The sequence below is a fragment of the Hypanus sabinus genome, chromosome 14 (assembly GCF_030144855.1).
Source record: "Hypanus sabinus isolate sHypSab1 chromosome 14, sHypSab1.hap1, whole genome shotgun sequence".
NCBI classification, from domain to species: Eukaryota; Metazoa; Chordata; class Chondrichthyes; order Myliobatiformes; family Dasyatidae; genus Hypanus; species Hypanus sabinus.
In genome coordinates, this window is record NC_082719.1 from 15,127,397 (window position 1) to 15,148,383 (window position 20,987).

Sequence of the window (20,987 nt, forward strand, 5' to 3'; positions counted from 1 at the left end):
GCAAGTGTTTCCAACACTGGGTGAGTCTAGGACCAGAGGCTACAGCCTCAGAATGGATGGATATCTATTTAGAATAGAGATGAGGAGGAATGTCTTTGGCTAGAGGTGGTGAATCGGTAGAATTCATTTTCATGAATGGCTGTAGAAGACAAGTCATTGGGTATGCTTAAAACAGATATTGCTAGGTTCTTGATTAGTCAGGGCATCAAATCAAAGATTACGGGAGAAGGTAGGAGAATAGGGTTGAGATTGATAATAAATCAGCCATACAGGCTTCCCCTGCTTTCCAAAGGTAGAGCGTTCCTGTGAAACCGTTTGTAAGCCGAAATGTCGTAAAGCGAAGAAGTAATTACCATTAACTTATATAGGAAAAATTTTTGAGCATTCCCAGACCCAAAAAATAACCTACCAAATCATACCAAATAACATATAACCTAAAGTAACACTAGCATATAGTAAAATCAGGAATGATATGATAAATATACAGCATATGTAAAGTAGAAATATTTGTATGTACGGTGTAGTTTTACTTATCAAAATCGGGAAGACAGCAAGCCAAAATCGATTTGAAAAAAATCGGCATGTACACGTACACGCATGCGCACACAACTGCCCACGTAAGGCTTCACGGTCATGGTGTCTTTCTTGGGGTAAATACACGTATAAAGCGGGTGTCTTTTTTTCGTAAAAGCGAAAATCCTCTTTGGTTAGCGAAAACAGGTACTAATGCAGGTCTTTCATAACAGTGAGCTGTCGTAAAGCAAACGTTCGTGAAACGGGCCACCTGTATTGGAATGGCCGGGCAGACTCAATGGGCCATTTGGCCTAATTCTGTTGGACTTAAGTCTTATGGACTTTTGGTAATTTATTTTTTTATTGAAGTTCATCATCAAACAAACATTTCCATAAGATGTATTTCAGACATTCTACATATGTATCATATAATCATATGTCACAAATCTCCACGTAGTATTTATCTGAGGTGTACACTTATAGAAAAGAGTGGAAAGAAAAAAACAAGCAAAAGGAAAAAACTATGTACAAGTAGGGAGTGATCTTTTTTATAACATATTCATTGATTTATGAGGATAAAATCAGGCCTATGAGGCATTATGTAGTTAAACCATTTTTCCCAGTATGAATCAAATTGTTCCAGCTTATGATTAACAGATGCTGTTATCTTCTCCATTTTGTAAATGTTCATTGTAATTTCCATCCACGCATTTAAAGTTGGGCTCTCCTGTGATAACCATTTCCTAGTAAGAGTCTTTTTACCAGCCACCAACAGTATATTCATTAAATATTTATCTCTTTTCAACCATTCTTGAGGTATATATCCAAAATATATGATCTTACTCTCTAAAGGTATTACGCATTTAAAGATTTCTTGTAGGGCATTGTGTATCCCCCTCCAATAGTTTTTGATAACAGGGTAGTCCCAAAAAATATAATAATTTGCATTTTGATTTCCACAATTTCTCCAGCAAATAGGGAGGTTACTACCATAATGGGTTTTCTGAGAGAGTGTAATAAAATATCTTATCAAGTTTTTCCATCCATTTCTGTGAACTGGTACACTTCCATTGATACCTCCATATTATTGTCCATTCTTCCTCAGATATAATTATCCCTCCTTCCTTCTCCTATTTTGTTTTAATGTATGAAGTCAAATATGTTTTAAGAATTGACAACCCCCTATACATGCTTGAAATAGACAATAGACAGTAGGTGCAGGAGTAGGCCATTCAGCCCTTCTAACCAGCACCGCCATTCACTGTGCTCATGGCTGATCATACACAATCAGTACCCTGTTCCTGCCCTCTCCCCATATCCCTTGACCTCGCTATCTATAAGAGCTCTATCTAACTCTCTCTTGAATGCATCCAGAGACTTGGCCTCCACTGCCTTCTGGGGCAGAGCATTCCACATATCCGCCACTCTCTGGGTGAAAAAGTTTTTCCGCATCTCTGTTCTAAATGGCCTACCCTTATTCTTAAACTGTGTCCTCTAGTTCTGGACTCACTCATCAGCGGGAACATGCTTCCTGCCTCCAGTGTGTCCAATTCTTTAATAATCTTATATGTTTCAATCAGATCCGCTCTCATCCTTCTAAATTCCAGTGTATACAAGCCCAGTCGCTCCAATCTTTCAACATATGACAGTCCTGCCATTCCGGGAATTAACCTTGTGAACCTACGCTGCACTCCCTCAATAGCAAGAATGTCCTTCCTCAAATTTGGAGACCAAAACTGCACACAATACTCCAGGTGGGGTCTCACCAAGGCCCTGTACAGATGCAGAAGGACTTCTTTACTCCTTTACTCAATTCCTCTTGTTATAAAAGCCAGCATGCCATTAGCTTTCTTCACTGCCTGCTGTACCTGCATGCTTGCTTTCATTGACTGATGTACAAGAACACCTATATCTCGTTGTACTTCCCCTTTTCCTAACTTGACTCCATTTTAGATAGTAATCTGCCTTCCTGTTCTTGCCACCAAAGTGGATAATCTCACATTTATCCACATTAAACTGCATCTGCCATACATTTACCCACTCACCCAACCTGTCCAAGTCACCCTGCATCGTCATAACATCCTCCTGACATTTCACACTGCCACCCAGCTTTGTGTCATCAGCAAATTTGCTAATGTTACTTTTAATCGCTTCATCTAAATCATTAATGTATATTGTAAACAGCTGCGGTCCCAGCACCAAACGTTGCGGTACCCCACTGGTCACAGATTGCCATTCCGAAAGGGACCTGTTAATCCCTACTCTTTGTTTCCTGTCAGTCAGCCAATTTTCAATCCATGTCAATACTCTGCCCCCAATACCATGTGCCCTAATTTTGCCCACTAATCTCCTATGTGGGACTTTATCAAAAGCTTTCTGGAAGTCCAGGTACACTACATCCACTGGCTCGCCCTTGTCCATCTTCATAGTTACATTTGTTATATGATAATTGACCATATTGTTCAAAAGATTGCATCAATTTAGGTAATGTTTAATGTTTAATGTTTCATTTTCATATAATCATTTTCAAATGATTCTACTACCATTATCTGAATTATATGCTTTTCTAAATGGCTCTATCAAGCATATTAAGCATCTTATTAACATATTGTCACATCTGTAAATACCAACAAAAGTCTTGTTTTTCTAATAAGTGTTTCTCTTTAAGCATTTCAAAACTGAACAGAGTTCCTTCTTTCATTATGTTGCAAAGAATTATTTTTCCTTTAGCTGTCCAGTCCTTAAAGCTAGCATCCAATTTATTTGGTGTAAAATCAGAGTCATATGCACACCATTTAAGAATTGCAATATCTCCCTCTAGGTTATATTCTCTTATAGTAGTTTTCCATATTTTAAGAGTCAATTTCACCTATGGGTTATCAATAGTATTTATGTACCTTTGCAGGTTGTTATCAGCCAAAATTGCTTGTATGGGGATGGGAAGTACCCACTCCTCAATGTTTTTCCATTGAGTGTCATATGATAGGTTGCACCAACATATCACAGCTCTCAACTGTGCTACAAAATAATAATCTCTAAGAGAAGGTAGGCCCCATCCCCAGTTTTCCTTTGCTAATTGCAAAGTTTTGAGATGAACTCTAGGCCTTTTACCCTGTCAAATATACCTTGATAACATCTTGTTCCATTCATTGAATTGATTTTGATTAACACTATTGGTAGGGTCTGAAAGAGATATAACAGTCTGGGCAGTATATTCATTTTAATAGACTCAATCCTTGAACTGAGACTGAAAAAAGGAATCAGGTTCCATCTTGCCATATCTTACTCAATTTTTTTATATAAAGACTGATAATTACGTTCTGATAATTTTGCCAAATCTTTAGTCACAATGATGCCCAAATATTTGAAAGATTCTGTGTGCCATGCCCAGGGATATCTACTTTCAATTTCTCTTGGTGAGCTATAGTAATATGAAAGTAATTGGGTTTTATTTGTGCTGATCTTGTATCCTGATAATTGACCATATTGTTCAAAAGATTGCATCAATTTAGGTAAAGAGTATGTTGGTTGCCCTAGATAGATCAGAATGTCATCCTCGTAACAAGCCAATTTATGCTCTGTCCCTTTAATAGTAATTCCCTTGATATCTTCATTTTGTCTGATGTATTGAGCTAATGGTTCCAGATATAATGCGAAGAGTAGCAGTGACCATGCACAACCCTGTCTCGTGCCCCCTTCTAGGGTAAGACTATTTGATAAATGCCCATTGATTTTAATCCTAGCAGTAGGGTTGTCATATAGTGTCTGTATAGTTTTAATAATTGTGTCTTGGAAACCAAATCTATGTAAAGAAAATTCCAATTAACCGAATCAAATACCTTTTCAGCGTCCATGCTTATCACTATTGCTTCGATTGTATTTTTTCGTATATGATCCATAATGTGAAATGTCCTTCGTATATTGTCATGTGTTTGGCGTTATCGTATAAAACCTGTCCTCTAATCATTTGGCCATGATGGAGGTAAATAATCTATCATCTACATTAAGAACGAATATTGATCTAAATGACCCACATTCCATTTTATCCTTGTCTTCTTTCGGTATAGCTGAGATTATCGCTTCCTTCCAACTGGGTGGCATTTGAGCATTTTTTATATCCCAGTTCAGTGTGGGGAGTAAAACAGGAATTAACTGATTTTTAAATTCTTTGTACCACTCTGCCGTATACCCAATTGATCCTGATGACTTGTTTAATTTAAGCCTACTAATTGCAGCTTTTAATTCAACTTCAGTTATGTCAGCAGTCATTGTTCTATTTTGTTCTTTGCTTAAAGTGGGTAACTCTAGAGAATTCAAGAAGGTGTCAGTTCCCCCTGGAACTTTGGAATATAGAGTTTTGTAAAACACTTCAAAAGCTTCTTGAATTTCACTTAGCTTATATTTTTTTATCATTTTCATTCTTGGGTCCCTAATTCTATGAATTATATTTTCTGCTATTTTTTTTCAGTTTCCATGCCAGTATTTTCATGGACTTTGATCCACTTTCATGATGTCTCTGCTTCAGAAACGTTAATTTTTTCCTGGTTTCTTGTGTAGCCAAGCTATTTCATTCCTAATTTTTAAAATTTCCCGTAATGTATCCTGTGCCAAATTCAATTTGTGTTTTTTCTCTAGTTCCTTCAGCCTATTTTGTAATTCCTCTAATGTTTTATTCTTTATTTTTTTCTTATATGAAGATATCGCTATAATTTTCCCTCTTATGACAGCCTTCAGAGTATCCCATAAAATGGGAGGTGAAACCTCTCCATTATCATTAAATTCTAAGTAGAGACCAGTTTCTTCTTTAATTTGTTCCTTAAAGTACAGATCATTGAGTAGACTTGAATTTAGTTTCCAAATAGTATTCTTTGGTTGTAGGCCAAAATCAACAGATAAATATATAGGTGCATGGTCACTTACATCTATTGTCCCAATTCCACAGGTGTTTATTTTGTCTTTGTCTTTTCCAAATGTTATGAAATAATCTATTCTTGTATATATAGAATGGGGAGCAGAATAATGAGTGTAATCCCTTCTGTCAGGGAAAAGGTCCCTCCATATATCAATTAAACCAACATTCTCAAAAAGTGTATTAACTTTCTTATGTAAAGATTTTGTTTCATAGGTTTTTCTATTGGAAGAGTCTAAGTTTGGTTGTAATTGTAAATTTAAGTCTCCCCCACATATCAGGAGACCTTCTGTTTCCGCTACCATAATATCAGTAACTTTCTGAAAGAAATCAGTATCACTTCCTGGGGGTGCGTATATATTCAATAGAGTAACTGAATTTCTGTCTATATTCCCCCTTACCAGAATATATCTGCCCTCTTTATCTCCCATTTTGAATACTTTTTCAAAATTTAGCTTACTTGAGATAAGAATAGCAACTCCTCTCCTATGTCCTGATTTATATAAGGAGAAAAACAAATTAGTAAAGCCCATTCTCTTTGGATTTTTATGCTCATTATCACTTAAATGAGTTTCCTGTGAATATACCACATGGGCTTGTTCTTTTTTCATTTTGGATAAAATTCTATTACGTTTGATTGGATTTAATAGCCCATTGACATTTAAAGAAATGAATTTTACTTTGTCCTTAGCCATCTGTATTTATCTGTCAATGTATCATTGAAATTAGCAGGGTAAAACTTAATTGAGCTGCTCCCTGAACAAATAAGAACCAAGGAACGCAAATAACAACAAAAATGGCAACGAATGGGTGATTCCAAGGGTGAGGCCTGTGGTAGATAACCCTGCTTTGAGGTAGAGGAAATGTCTATCTGTGGGGGATAACCCCTCCCACTTGTGAGTTGAGGGCCCCAATTGCAGTATTCATAAAAGTCAATGAACAAATCCATTACACAGAAAAGATTTCCCTGTGTACTCATATATATACACACACACACACACACACACACACACACACATATATATATGTACATATATATTACATAGACATATATCTTCATTTTGGTGGGGAAAAAGGAGTAAGTGAGTGAATAAAGAATAACAACTAAATAATATAAAATCCACATTATAATAAATATTTCTCAAGATAGGTATATCACCGTGTACTTTTGCTTCCGTTTAGCTTCTCAAAATTTTTTAAGTTAGCCAAACCTTATGGCTTTTCTGGAGGGGGTGAAGGCTGTCTTTGGAAAACTCCCAGTCTCTTCCCGATATACTTCTCTCAGCCTCCTCCCGTCTCCTGCCTTCTCGATTCTCCCACTATTTCCCAAGCGGAGCGGAATAATTCCTCTGCCAGGCTTTCCCTCGGTTTGATCACACTGACGGGCAACCCTCTGGCCTTCATGTCTGTAGTCGCTTCTTCCACTATCTGATACAGTTGGATCCCATCTTGATAAAACACTTGAAGTTTAGCAGGGTATGGAGTTTGAAATCTAATCCTTTCTTGTTTTAGTATTCGGTTTACTTCAGAGTATTCTTTACGTTTCTGCAGGACCGCAGGGGGGTAATCTTGGACGAAATATATTAATTTATTGTCTAAAAACATCCTCTTCTTAACCCAGGCCTTTCGTAGAATCTGCATTGGTACTGTATCAAAGGAATTTTATTACTATTGTTACGTACCACGTAACTGGGTGTCTGACCAGCAAAGATAGAAGAATCCATTGGAGTCTGGTGGTACTAATTTGAAAAAGTGTTTATTAGTAAAATATACAAATTAAGGTCAAAAATGCAAATATATAGATAATACACGTTAGCAATACTAAACCTGAAAGTGTGGGTATAATAATAATCAATAATAAACAAGCTCTATCGATGTCTAGGGGATAATGAATTGTCATATGTGAATATAAAGTTCAGTTCAGTTCATATGTGCTGAGGTAATTGTTGGTTCTTGTGTTTTACTCGTTGGAGAGAGAGAGAGCGAACAGTGACAGCTATAGCCAGTCAAACCTTCCTTTACATTCTTGATCCGTCGATGTGTTGTTGTAGCCTTTCAGGTATGACCCCTCTGTCCTTCAGCTAGACCGTTCTTCTGTGGTGGACTCATTACCCAGGCAAGGGCGGACACACACACAAGCCCCCACTGGCCCTGCTATAAACACTGAGTTAAACTGACAGATCCTTTGTTTGGTCTCCGATGCCCCACACCTTCTCGTGGGTTCCAACACTCAAGCTGTGCTCACTAGTGTGTCTCCTGGTGTGTCTGAGGGGTGTCTCCCCAGACCTCACTTTTATCCCCACTCACGGGGTCTCAGGTGTCAATCAGTTTTGAATGGCTTAGTCCATCAAACCAGCCCACTCCGGCTGTCCACTGAGGAATTTTAATGAACAGAATGGTACCAAGTAAACAGCCCTCTCCGGAGCCATAAGTCTTTCAGGAGTCATAATATGGTGGAACAACAAGTCTCTCTCTCCCGGTGTTCTCTCTCCCTTATCTGAAGCAAATGTTCCAGTACCAGTATGTTTTCCCTTTGTCCCTCTTTCTCTCTCATTAGCAGCGTGGTAACAGTAACAGTTTGTGATTCTCCCGGGGGAGGGGGGGAACATGGGCAACTCTGTACCCTTCTGCCCATCAGAGTTGATCATCCTTCATAACACTATTGAGCGTGGCTTATCTGCTCTATCTCCAGTAGGCTTCGGGATGAGCTCTCTCAATTTACAGCTCCATAGTCAAGGGAAGCTCCAGCGCATCCTGCAGCAACTTTCCGACAAACTCCGTCATAGATAAGCCCTTCGCTCCTTTGGGAACGTTGTATATTCTAATATTTTCCTGCCGTGATCTTCCCTCCAGATCAAGCAGTTTACCTTCTTGTTGATTTAATATTTTTAGGGTCTTACTTAGTATCCATTCCACGTTTTGAACACGATCTTCCACTTTCTCAACTCGAGTCTCTGCCACCACTATATTTGGATTGACTTTGCCGAGCTCTGACTTAATATCATGTAGCTGCTGCTTTATATCTTTCTGGAATTCCCTTATCTCTTTCAAAATTTCGATCATATTTGCCACTTCGCCTGAATGAAGCCCAGCGTCCACCTCGCTAGCACGCGGTTGGGTAGGAGAGCCACTCGCTGCACTCTTCTCGGTCTCAGGCTCCGCAGTGTCGCTTATTTTACTTCCATTCTTTTTCCCCATTCTTGCCCCCTTATCAGTTCAAATACTTTCGAAAAATACTATATTTGATGATTTAACGGGGCTTAACACACCTTTTTCTGGAGGAGCTGGTGACTTAAGCTGCCATTCTCGACGATGAACCCTTATGGACTTTTTGGAAGAGCTCCTTTCTACCTTTGATCACAAGTTCATCAGGCTAAGGTCAGCATGTAATGTGGACACTGCGGGAAAGGGATATCATGGATGCTATGGCCTACGTCCCAAGAGCAAGAGATGACCTGAGGTTTGGATGATTTAAGCACTGGTCTAGATGGGAAAAAGCAGGTTGTTGGGGCTGGAGGCAAGCTCCCTGCTCCACCAGGTTTACTTGTCTCAGCCCTGAACTGAGGCTGGGCTTGCGAACCGGCTGCGATGGTGCCTCACTTTGTGAACTTCAGTGCTGAATGCTATTTGCTTACTTTTATTGTTTACATGATTTGTTTTTCTCTCTGCACATTGAGTGTTTGACGGCTTTCTTTTGTTTTAATGGATCCTGTTGTGTTTCTTGTTTTGTGGTTGCCTGTAAGGAAATAAATCTCAAGGTTGTATAAAGTTATAAATGTATTTTGTAATTTTCTATGAACTAATTTCAAAAAGTCCTAATATTATTTTTTCTTGAAATGGACCTTGGATAAATTTAACAATGTGCATCAGCCATTGCCATTAATTTTTATGTGAATGGCTGGACAAGTAGCTGGATCTAGTGTGTTCTGCTGAAGGATCTATACCAAAAGAAACCTGCAGGAGCCAGCAGTGTTCATTTTCACATCTTAAACCGTGAGCTCTTAAAATCAACATTACTTTCCTATTAGTGAATCTCGGAAGAGACACTTTGTAGCTTTTGTTTTACGTTATATGTCTTTATTCATAGAGTTTAAATCTCATGATATGATCATATCTTCAAGTAAAGTACACAATAGTTTCTAACTGGAGAAATCTCCATGGCAGTAAACACCTGTGTATTCTTAAACTGAAAGTATAAAAAATTAAAAGCCAGGTTATTTATCTTGCCCCTGAAGTGTTTAAGAAGAATACAATACATGTGAAATGCAAGAGGATCATTCATTCTGCATTTGTAGTAACCTCAGAAAGTTAGTTTGAAAGAGGCATTAACTTGCTTTGTTTAAAATTAAAATTTAGTAAGTATAATAAACTGCAATAAGCTACATGTTAAAATTTTCTCATTTGCAAGAAATTTTGAATGCTATTTTGTAATGTTCTTTATTTTATTAGTGTGACTGGAGGAGAATTATTTGAAGACATTGTAGCCAGAGAATACTACAGTGAAGCAGATGCCAGGTAGGTCTGTTGCTTCCATTGTGGGGTTCCTAGGTCTGGAACTTCCTCAGGGTGGCTTCTAGGAATTTCCCGGCCTTACCTATTACTCCACAATTTATCAGTTAATATTTTCAGAACACTCTATAATCCAGTTCAATTTATCTTCCCTTAAACATTGCATTTTTAAAATAGCAAAAAGGTCCGGTACAACAGTATAGCAACTAGCTTGTTTTCACTTACATGTTATGCAGTTTTCTTTATAAAATAAAGCAAAGATTTTCAAAATATTGCCAGTGAATATTCTTGTGATTTATCTTTTTATAGTTCAGAAAACAAAACTTTTCCATTTTGAAACATTTTGCAAACTTCAATGGGACAGTGAAACTGGCAAAGAACAGTGGGAGCAAATCACGGTGTCTATAAAAGAAATACAAGGATCAATAATTTTAGTGTCCAAAGTAACTGGAAAACAATAGTTGATAATTATGAATTCAGAACTATTGTAATTTGGAGTGAATTAAATTTTTACTGGATTCAATAAATTGGCACTCAGTTAACAGTTCAAAAAGTTAGTTAGAAGCTTTAATTAGAAAAAGGAGAAATTAATAATAAACTTAAATATGTAATACTTTCAAAGTGTTTTGAAAGTGTTAGTTAAAGGCAAAAGATTAGAAGTTCCACTTTAGTTACGGTTGGTGATTTCATGCAGTTACATTACACCATTACATCACAGTCTAGCTCAGTAAGGCAGAAAGACTCCCAATTATCTACTTAAAACTACAAAACTTTGTTTAATAGGATGGAATAGATAAAATACTTACCTAGGTATGCATGGGGCCCTCTGACTGAACATGTCTCCCATAACCAGTGGATTATTGGCACCCAATTGCCCACCATTGAGAACATCTACCATAAACACTGCCTAGGCAGGGTGAGAAGCATTATCAAGGATGCATCTCACCCTAACCATGGACTTTTTACTCTCCTCCAATTCGGTAGGCGCTACAGGAGCCTCTGCTCCCACACCAGCAGGCACAGGAAGAGTTTCTTCCCTGAGGCTGTGACCCTACTGAACCTCACTTCACAGCGCTAAGCAGTATTGCACCCACACTGTACTGTCTCAATACTTTTATATTTGTGTGCTGTAGCACTTACTTTTTATTCACAGTTATTTTGTAAATAACACTACTCTTTGCATTTCTCATTAGATGCTAACGGCATTTCATTTGGCTTTGTATCTGTACTCGGCACAATGACAATAAAGTTGAATTTAATCTAATCTAATGACCTGTGGTGGTGTTCCAACCAGCCCATCGGTGAGGCCTTGAAGACTAACTTAAAGCTCCCAATGTTCTACTTTTATATCTTTTCCACTGAAACAAAAAGCTACAGTAAGTAGATCAATTCATTAGCACCAGCTCAAATCACCAAACCAATTATCACTTGATACTACTTTTCTCAAGTCCCACCCACGTTCAAGTGACTTCCTTGTTTTCATGGTTGTATCCATGGACACCATAATGCATAGTTGTATTAGACCATAAGAAACAGGAGCTGAATTAGAGCATTGAGTCTGCTCTGCCATTCCATCAACCCCATAAACCCACCTTCTCGCCATATCCTTCGATGCCCTGACCAATCAAAGAACTATCAATTTCCACCTTATATATACCCATAAACTTGGTCTCCAACACAGTCTGTGGGTGAGCATTCCACAGATTCACCACTCATTGGCTAAAAAAAATCCCTCCTTATCTCTGTTCTAAAAGGTTCCCCTCAATTTTGAGGCTGTGCCCTCTAGTTCTGGATACCCCCACCATAGGAAACATCCTCTCCATGTCCACCCTAACCAGTCCTTTCAACATTTGGTAGGTTTCAATGAGATCCCCCTGCATTCTTCTAAATTTCAGTGAGTACAGGCCCAAAGCTGCCAAACACGCTTCATAAATGTTAATCCCTTCATTCCCAGAATAATCTTTGTGAACCTCCTCTGGACTCTCTCCAAAGACAACACATCCTTTCTGAGATATGGGGCCCAAATACAGCAGCCACTAAATTGAAAATAAGATTGCATTCAGAATCTAAATATTCCTATTATTTCTGTTACATCCACGGACCTAAGTTAATTTTTGGAGCCCAAATGTGTTGATTTGATGTAAAATAATCCAGTTCAGTAGAAGTTTTTATTGTCAAAACAGGCTTTCGGTTTAGTTTATAGTGAGTTTGGGTAAATAAGACTTTACACAGAAACATAGAGTACTTTGACCAAAAGTGATACTGAATTAAGCTAATTGTCTTTCGGATTCTGAATGTTGACCCTATCCATGCCTCTTCTAATATTACAAACTTCTACCAGGACTAGAATACTACTATTCCAAGTGCAGTCTAGCCAACATTTTATATAACCACAACGTTACTTCTATATTCCTATACTTAATGCACCAACTAAGAAAGACATATCCCTACCTTACCAGACTTTCTCAGATTTATTTCCATTTCAGAACATTATATGAATAATTCATCCTATGAAAATGAATTCTAATCTATACATGAAGGTGAAAAGTCCATCATCCTAACTCGGAGAACCTACTTTGACATCTCACTTTTGACAGGGCAGTCTACATTTTCAGAGATGAGAAGCATAAACCTACAGAGAAGTGCACAATTCTTGTCAGTAGTTTGTATTATAAATGCTAACATGAATGCTAAAAATTGAAATTACTCACACAAATTTGTTTCACTTAAATCCCCTTATTTCCTCTACAGAAGGATTACTCATGCATGGCTTTGCACACTCTGGGTAGAAATTTGTTCCAGGTTATCTGTAGTAACATAATTTGTAGTAATGTACACACTTTGAATCTGCTTCTGATAGAAGGAAGGATTAGAAGAAATGTTTGGAGGGTTAGATAACTGCACACATCCCGTGATTAGTATTAATAGATGAATTTTCTACACCCAGATATTTGGGCTATTGTGATGCTCTTATCAGGATAGTGCAACGTATAGCTCATTTTAGAAGTATTTCCCGACTGGGTTGCAGTATTATTTGGGGCTGCGATGTTGTCTCAAACATCACTTGCTTGATCTCTAAAACTAGGGAGAGGAGAGAACAAGGAAGAGGAGAGACCAATCACAGAGAAAATCTGCAGATGCTGAAAATTCTCAGCCTTAAACGTCAACTGTACTCTTTTCCATAGATGCTGGCTGGCCTACTGAGTTCCTCCAGCATTTTGTGTAAGAAAGAGGAGAGAAAAGGTTGGTAAGAGATTGGTGGTGAGGAGAGCGGTGGGATGTTAGAGTGGACAGGTAAAGGAGGACAAAAAGGAAAGGGAAAGAAGAATATTCCAGTGCCAGGGCAAGTCAGAGACAGGAGTTGAAGTGAGATTAACCACCACCACCCCCCGCCCCCCCATCTCTCTCCTTTGAAGTATGCAAAGAAAATTTACAACAATGTTGTTGAGGCATTTTCTTGAGGGTATTTGCTGGAGATACAAAGAAATACAATAGAATAAATTTAAAAAATACTACAAAGATAGACCATCAATGTGCAAAAGGTAAACTGTATAAATACAAAAAAAAATAAATAAATAATATTAAGAAAGTGAGCTGCAGAGCCTTTGAAAGCGCATCCATCAATTGAGGAATCGTGGAACCATTGTACCACCTTCATATAACCATATATAACAATTACAGCACAGAAATAGGCCATCTCGGCCCTTCTGGTCCATGCCGAACGCATACTCTCACCTAGTCCCACTGACCTGCACTCACCCCATAATCCTCCATTCCTTTCCTGTCCATATACCTATCCAATCATAGTGAGGTACAGATTTGTGAATGCAACTACTATATAATTCTCCCTTTGAACAATATAGTATGTGATGCCAATTTTAAGCTTCAGCAATGGTCAAGTTAATGAAAGCCCTTTATAGGAACCCTCATTCAGAATATGTTGGACTGTCAGCAGAATTTGGGTTTGGAGCCACTCAATCAGTATGATGCCTAATGAAGAATCTTTGGCCAGAAACATTACCACTATTTCTTGTTCCAAAGAGGTGACCTGATCTGCTGAGGAGATCGAACAGTTTCTGTTCAGTTTTCCCTTGTATTCTAGCATAACTTTATCATTGGGCAGGGTAAAAGAATGACATTATACACAGATTCTTAGATTTGAAAGTGGATGTCCTTTCAGTGAATTCACATTTGTACTTCATTTTTGTAGATTTGTATTAGTTCTTGTTTCCTTCTCCAAACAGCTGGTATTTTCTTATAAGTGCCGGCATATTCAATATTTCTACTTAAGTGCACGTGGCTTCAAACTTCTGAATGTGCGGAAGCCTACTTGTCACCATTTTCCCGACTGCATTAGATCTAGCATATATAGGAACAGTGTCTCCATTCAGTTGAAATGGTGTGAGACCTGTCACATCCGAATGACAATGCATCCAATGATGCGGTGTTTCCACAGATATGATGGGTTTCAGCTAGCATATACAACACATGAGGACAAAAATCTTCCTGAACTTTCAGTACTATGAGGCCCTCCGTTGGTCGAGGTTCAACCATGAATGTTGTGTCCTAACTGTCCACATGATACACAAGCCAGGGCAGTATAATACAGAGAGCAAGCTTTTGCCCTTTCAGCAGGCTCCCCCTCTCCACCCAACTGATGAATCTGAAGGAATGGCAGAGACCAATACAGTTTGACACCAACTGGATCACAGCAATTGCCAGTTAGTGTTGGATTTGATGTAACACTACCTACCTTAAAGACTCTAGTTCTGGACTTTTCTTTGGGCTTTACTCTCAAAGCCTTTTCCATAAGCAGGTATAGTCACAAGACACGGGAGGTTTGAGATCAGAGTTTTAATTCTAGATGAGCTGCAAATAACGCCTGACAAGCCCCATCTGTCCACGACGACTGGTTTTAAGGCACAAGTTACCCGCTTTTACCCTTCTGTCAGTAGAAATGATTCCTCCTGGCTTATTATCTAGGCCACGCATGAAGGCCAGGAGCTGGACTTGGTTGTCAGAGGCTATTTGAGACACACACCATTGGAAGCATTTAATAGGTAGTGGGAACTTATCCCTTGGCTATAGCAACCTTAAATATTCTTTTAGTACCTCGACCAATTTAGATGATGGTATTTTCTCTTTATATCGACTACAGCTCAGCATTGAGTACTATCATCCCCTCAAAACCGATCAATATGCTTCAAGACCTTGACTGCAATAACTCCTTTTGCAGACCCCTGTGAGTTTCGATTGGCCACATTCTCCATTACTACAGGTGCACCACCAAGGCTGTATGCTTCTCCATTGCTCTATTCACTTATGACTGTGTACAGCTCCAATGCAATATTCAAATTTGCTAATGACTCCATTTTTGTGATCCCCAATGGTGATAAATCAGCATTGAGGAGGGTAATTGAAAACCTGGCAGCAACAACCTTTTACTCAATGTCATCAAGGAGCTGGTTATTGACTTCAGGAGCAGAAAACCAGAGGTCCATGAGCCAGTCCTCATCAGAGAATCAAAGGTGGAGAGGGGTCAGCAACTTTAAATTCCTCAGTGTCATCATTTCGGACAGGTTGTCTTGGGTAAGTGCAATTATGAAGAAGGCCTCTACTTCCTTAGGAATTTGCAAATATTTGGAATGACACCTACAACTTTGACAAACATCTGTAGATGTGTAGTGGAGAGTATATTGACTGGCTGCATCACAGCCTGGTATGGAAACGCCAATGCATTGAACAGAAAATCCTACAAAAAGTGGTGTCAGTCTGTCACAGGTAAAGCCCTTTTCACCATTGAGTACATCTACATAGAGTGTTGATGTAGGAAAGCAGTATCCATCATTAGGGACTCCCACCACCTAGGTCATGCTGTCTTCTCATTTCTGACATGAGGAAGAAGATACAGGAGCCTCAGGACTCAACCACTAGGTTCAAGAACAGTTATTACCTCTCAAACATCAGGCTCTTGAACCAGAGGGGATAACTTCACTCAACTTCACTTGCCTGAACACTGAAATGCTCCCACAACTTATGGACTCTTCATCTCATGTTCTTGATATTTATTACTTATTTATTTATTATTATTATATCTTTCTTTTTGTATTTTCACATTTGTTGACTTTTGCACATTGATTGAACACCCAAGTTGGTGTGGTCTTTCATTGATTCTATTGTGCTTATTATTGTATTACGGATTTATTGAGTATGCCCTCAAGAAAATGGATCTCAGGGTTGTATATGGTGACATAAATGTACTTTGATAATAAATTTGCTTTCAACTTTGAAGATTTCGCTTTCAGTTTGTATTAAGGGGAAAGACGTGGTGGTTAATCTGACATTTTTAAAACTAAAAAAGGAATTTAAAAAGCCTTCTTTCATTTCTAATTAGTTCCTGTTCCATATGCATTTTATTTCTTCAGTGATCATTTTAACTAGGGTGAAGATGCTTTTCGTAACTGCTGGTAATAAAATGAAACTGTTATTCCTAATTTTGTGTGTAGGATATTTTCATATTTTAAACAAATGCCTGACAGTCAGAAAAGATTGTGACAGAATTTGTCCAGACACTTACTTTATTACACACAGAACTGATCAGATGTGACTTTATTACATTGCAAATGCAAGTTGCTATGTTTCGTTTGTCTGGATCATTTGAAATGATTATCTGTAATATTTTTACCTATCTATAGAAACTTCTTTTCCCTTTCAAGCTGATCAGATGCTTTTTAGAGATTGTTCTCTTTGATGACTATGTTGCTGTATTTTAAACTTATAAGTGTGGCTTTGCTCACTGTCGCTGTTTTTATTCTTTTCTCAATTTCAATTGATGAAGTTCTATTCAGTACTGTGTACTTTCTATGTGTGTGCTGTGAATATGTACTTTAAATTCTTCTCCCTTCCATTCTGCCCTTGTTTCTTCACAGTCATTGTATACAGCAGATTCTAGAAAGTGTAAATCATTGTCACCTTAATGGCATAGTTCACAGGGACCTGAAGGTCAGTATTTACCCATGAACTGCAAGCAGAATTCCTTGTTAGGGGTGGGAAAACAAACTTTAAAAGATCTCTCTCACCTCAGTGCAATCTGCATGGTGCCTCTTACGAATTTGCAAGTCCACATGTCTGCTATGCATCATGGCTGAAAGCTTTTGAATGCAATTGGGGAAGTCTTCTAAATTTTGAAGTTTTGGATATACAACATTTCTTCAAAGTGGGTTTGAACTTTTATGGTTAAAAATTCAAAATATGTTGGAATACTTATTAGAAAAATTTTGCTTATGATGCATTGCTGTGTGTGAAAGAAACACCACTTCTGTTCTGAGACAGGCTGTGATAGCAAGTATTTACACAACTGGTCACACGTTACTTCACTGGAATATGTATAGGCAAAGAGTGAAAATGAGGAATTATAAAATTGGCAACACTCATCTCAACCTAAATTAGAAACTGAATGCTGATTACTGTGTTTGTAACACTTAATGAAAAATGCAAACCAATTGAGGATAATGTTTCTTTGGAAAGCACTTGCTTTCCAAGTATGGTATTATGCTTATAATTATGTTGAATTAAATAAATTTATAAATTGCTGAAGAAGTTCTCTGTGACTGTTTTCCATTAGCTAATTGCCATGTTATTGTTATAATTGAGTGTCTAGCCAGTAATTTCTCCAACTTACTAAAGTGTGCTGCAAACAGAGTTAAAGCAAATGAAAGGAAACCTAGAACTCTCGATTAATAAGCCGATGGTTATTCTGCTGGAGCACGTGTGTTTAGATCCATTCAGGATGACTTGTAAAAATACCAGTTGTTTGCTATTAACCCTAAAGCCAGTCTCTCCAGCAGTACACAGAGAGTGAGTGTCAGCTGGAAACTAACACACACCCCTGGTGTTTGCATGCAGTCATTGCATTCAGCAGATCCTGGAAGCTGTGCTACACTGCCATCAGATGGGTGTGGTCCATCGAGACCTGAAGGTGAGTGGTTCGAACAGATGATAAGTTGAACAGTTCAAATAGTTCTCCAGTCATTCATGCAGTAGAAGCAAAGCTCCATCCAATTTACATACTTACTAAAAGTGCAAGAGGGCCATAGCTCACCAGAAAACCAATCTTTTAATGGACGTCACTTCCCACAGCATAGCATTTAATTTCTGGGGGAAAAATATAACTAAGTAATCTTCATTCTCCCTTCTTGGTCTTGGTTAGAAGGTACTCACTGTTGCCTAGAAGTTAATGCTGGAATATCTCTGCAAGAGTTGATGCTTTGATTGGTGAAATGAGTACCATTCTGTGTGCATGCCTCTCTTGCCTGAACCAATTAGTGTGTGGCTGTAGGGATAAATTATCAGTTAAGAAGTTACACTTATTTCGTTGGAAACTGACTGAAGTCTTCTTCCCCTTAAGGCAAGCCATCTTAGCTTGAAACCTCAAAAATTCAATGTACTTACTTGCCAAAGGTGCCCTATGTGTTTGAGTCAAAGTCACTTATGTTATGGGTCCTTCTGCTGCTAGAATTTGAATGGGATGGAACTTGTTGGGAAATGCTGCCAAGTATACATTTATTTCCAATAGTATTTACACACATCTTGTGGCAGATGTTCAAATAAAAGTTCTATATAAGTGTGTAAAATTCCTACTTTTAATTCTATTCTGAGTTTCCTGCGAAGGGTTACTTCAACATTCATGCTGATGGAAGACAAGGGAACACACAAATGCTCTTTGACTCTGTTAATGTGAATAAGCAAAGAGATTGACATTTAACCATATAACAATTACAGCATGGAAACAGGCCATCTCGGCCCTTCTAGTCCATGCCGAATGCTTACTCTCACCTAGTCCCACCGACTTGCATTCAGCCCATAACTCTTCATTCCTTTCCTGTCCACATACCTATCCAATTTTACTTTAAGTGACAATATCGAACCTGCCTCTACCATTTTTACTGGAAGCTTGTTCCACAGAGCTACCACTCTGAGTAAAGAAGTTCCCCCTCGTGTTACCCTTAAACTTTTGCCCCCTAACTTTCAACTCATGTCCTCTTGTTTGAATCTCCCCTACTCTCAATGGAAAAAGCCTATCCACGTCAACTCTATCTATTCCCCTCATAATTTTAAATACCTCTATCAAGTCCCCCCTCAACCTTCTACACTCCAAAGAATAAAGACCTAACTTGTTCAATGGGCATCACTGGCATTAGAAACCTGCCCTCTCACCCACTTCATTCACGCTGATCAATCCTATCGACACTAATCTCGTTTACCTTCACTCAGGCCCTATCCCTATACACCTTTTCCACGAATCTGCCCATTATGTCGTTTTAGTGTTTTATCTATAAAAATTAATGTATGCATAAATGTCACAAGATAGAATGGGTCTATAAAAGGGATTTGCTTAAACAATATCTCACTATGAATGATACTTCAACATGTTTGAAATTATGTAATCACCATTCAACTTATGCACATTTTGTAATTTGATTAACAGAGAAATAGAGTTATACAGCATCACAACAGGCCAACATATCTATGCCAACTATCAGGCCTACCCATACTAATCCTAATAGCACGCATTGTCCCAGTCTTTCTTCCACCACCCCTCTCTGACTGCTCACACCAGTTATCCAGCACCCTTTAAGTGAAAACTTTACTTCTCAGATTGTCTTTAAATCTCCTAATTCCCATCTTTAATTTCTAACGTCTAGATTTAAACATCAATGCCATGGGAGGTGGACCAAGGCTATCTGTCTTAACTATGTCTCTCATTATTTTATATATGACCATAAGACACAGGAGCATAATCAGGACATTCAGTCCATCGAGTCTGCTCTGCTAATCCATCATGGCTGATTTATTATCCCTCTTGACCCTACTCTACTGCGTTATCCCATAACCTTGCTAATCAATAACCTAACAACCACCACTCTAAATATACCCAAGGACTTGGCCTCCACAGCCAATGAATTCCACAGATTCACCACCCTCTGATGAAAGAATTTCCTCATTATCTGTGTTTTAAAGGGACATCCTTTTATTCTGAGGTTGTGCCCTTTGTTCCTATTCTCACCCACTATAGGAAACATCCTCTCCACATCCACCCTGTCGAGGCTATTCAATATTGGATAGGCTTCAATGAGATCCCCCTGCATTTTTCCAACCCCAGTGAGCACAGGCCATCAAATTCTCCTTATACATTAACCCTTTGATTCCTGGGATCATTCTCATGAACCTCCTCTGGTGTCTCTCCAATGCCAGTACATCCTTGCTCACAATACTCTGTGTGGTCTGACCAATGTTTAATAAGGTTCAGTAATTCATCCTTCCTTTTATATTCTAGCCTTCTTAAATGAATGCTGACATTGCATTTGCCTTCCTTACCACTGACTCAACCTGCAACTTAATCAGGGGATTCTGCTAGCACTCCTAAGTTCCTTTACACCTCTAATTTCTGAATTTTCTCCCCATTTAGTAAATAATCTATGCCTTTATTCCTTCTCCCAAACTGCATGACCATAAACTTCCCTAAACTGTTTTCTATCTGCCACTTCTTTGTCCATTCTCCTAACCTGTCTTCAGCAGACTCCCTGCTTCCTCAACACTACCTGCCCCTCCACCTATCTTTATATTGTTTGTAAATCTGGCCACAAAGCCATCAATTCCATCGTCCAAGCAGCACACACAAAATGCTAGAAGAACTCAGCAGGCTAGGCAGCATCTATGGAAAATGTATAGTTGACATTTCGGGCCAAGACCCTTCAGCAGGACTAGAGAAAAAAAGAGGAGTAGATTTCAAAGGTAGGAGAGGGGAGAGAGAAACAGAAGGTAATAGGTGAAACTTTGAGGGGGAGGGATCAAGTAAAGAGTGGGAAGTTGATTGTGAAAGAGATGCAGGGCTGGAGAAGAGGGAGTCTGATAAAAGAGAAGAGAAAGCTGTGGAAAAAAGGAAAGGGGAGGAGCACTAGAAGGGGGTGATGGGCAGGCAAGGAGATAGGTAAGAGAGGCAAAAGGGGAAGGGGAATGGTGATGGAGGGGGGTCCATTACCAGTTTAAGAAATTG

General features: G+C 38.6%; 1 protein-coding gene across 7 annotated transcripts in view; it reads left to right on the forward strand.

The window, feature by feature from the left end:
• The window catches only part of LOC132404565 (calcium/calmodulin-dependent protein kinase type II subunit delta), a 460,565-nt gene that overhangs the window by 279,251 nt on the left and 160,327 nt on the right, over window positions 1-20,987 (forward strand). For all 7 annotated transcript variants that reach the window (XM_059988784.1, XM_059988786.1, XM_059988789.1 and 4 more), the window contains exons 5-6: window positions 9,872-9,937; window positions 17,837-17,909. In XM_059988784.1, coding sequence (XP_059844767.1) covers window positions 9,872-9,937; window positions 17,837-17,909 — 139 coding nt within the window. The remainder of the gene's footprint in view (window positions 1-9,871; window positions 9,938-17,836; window positions 17,910-20,987) is intronic.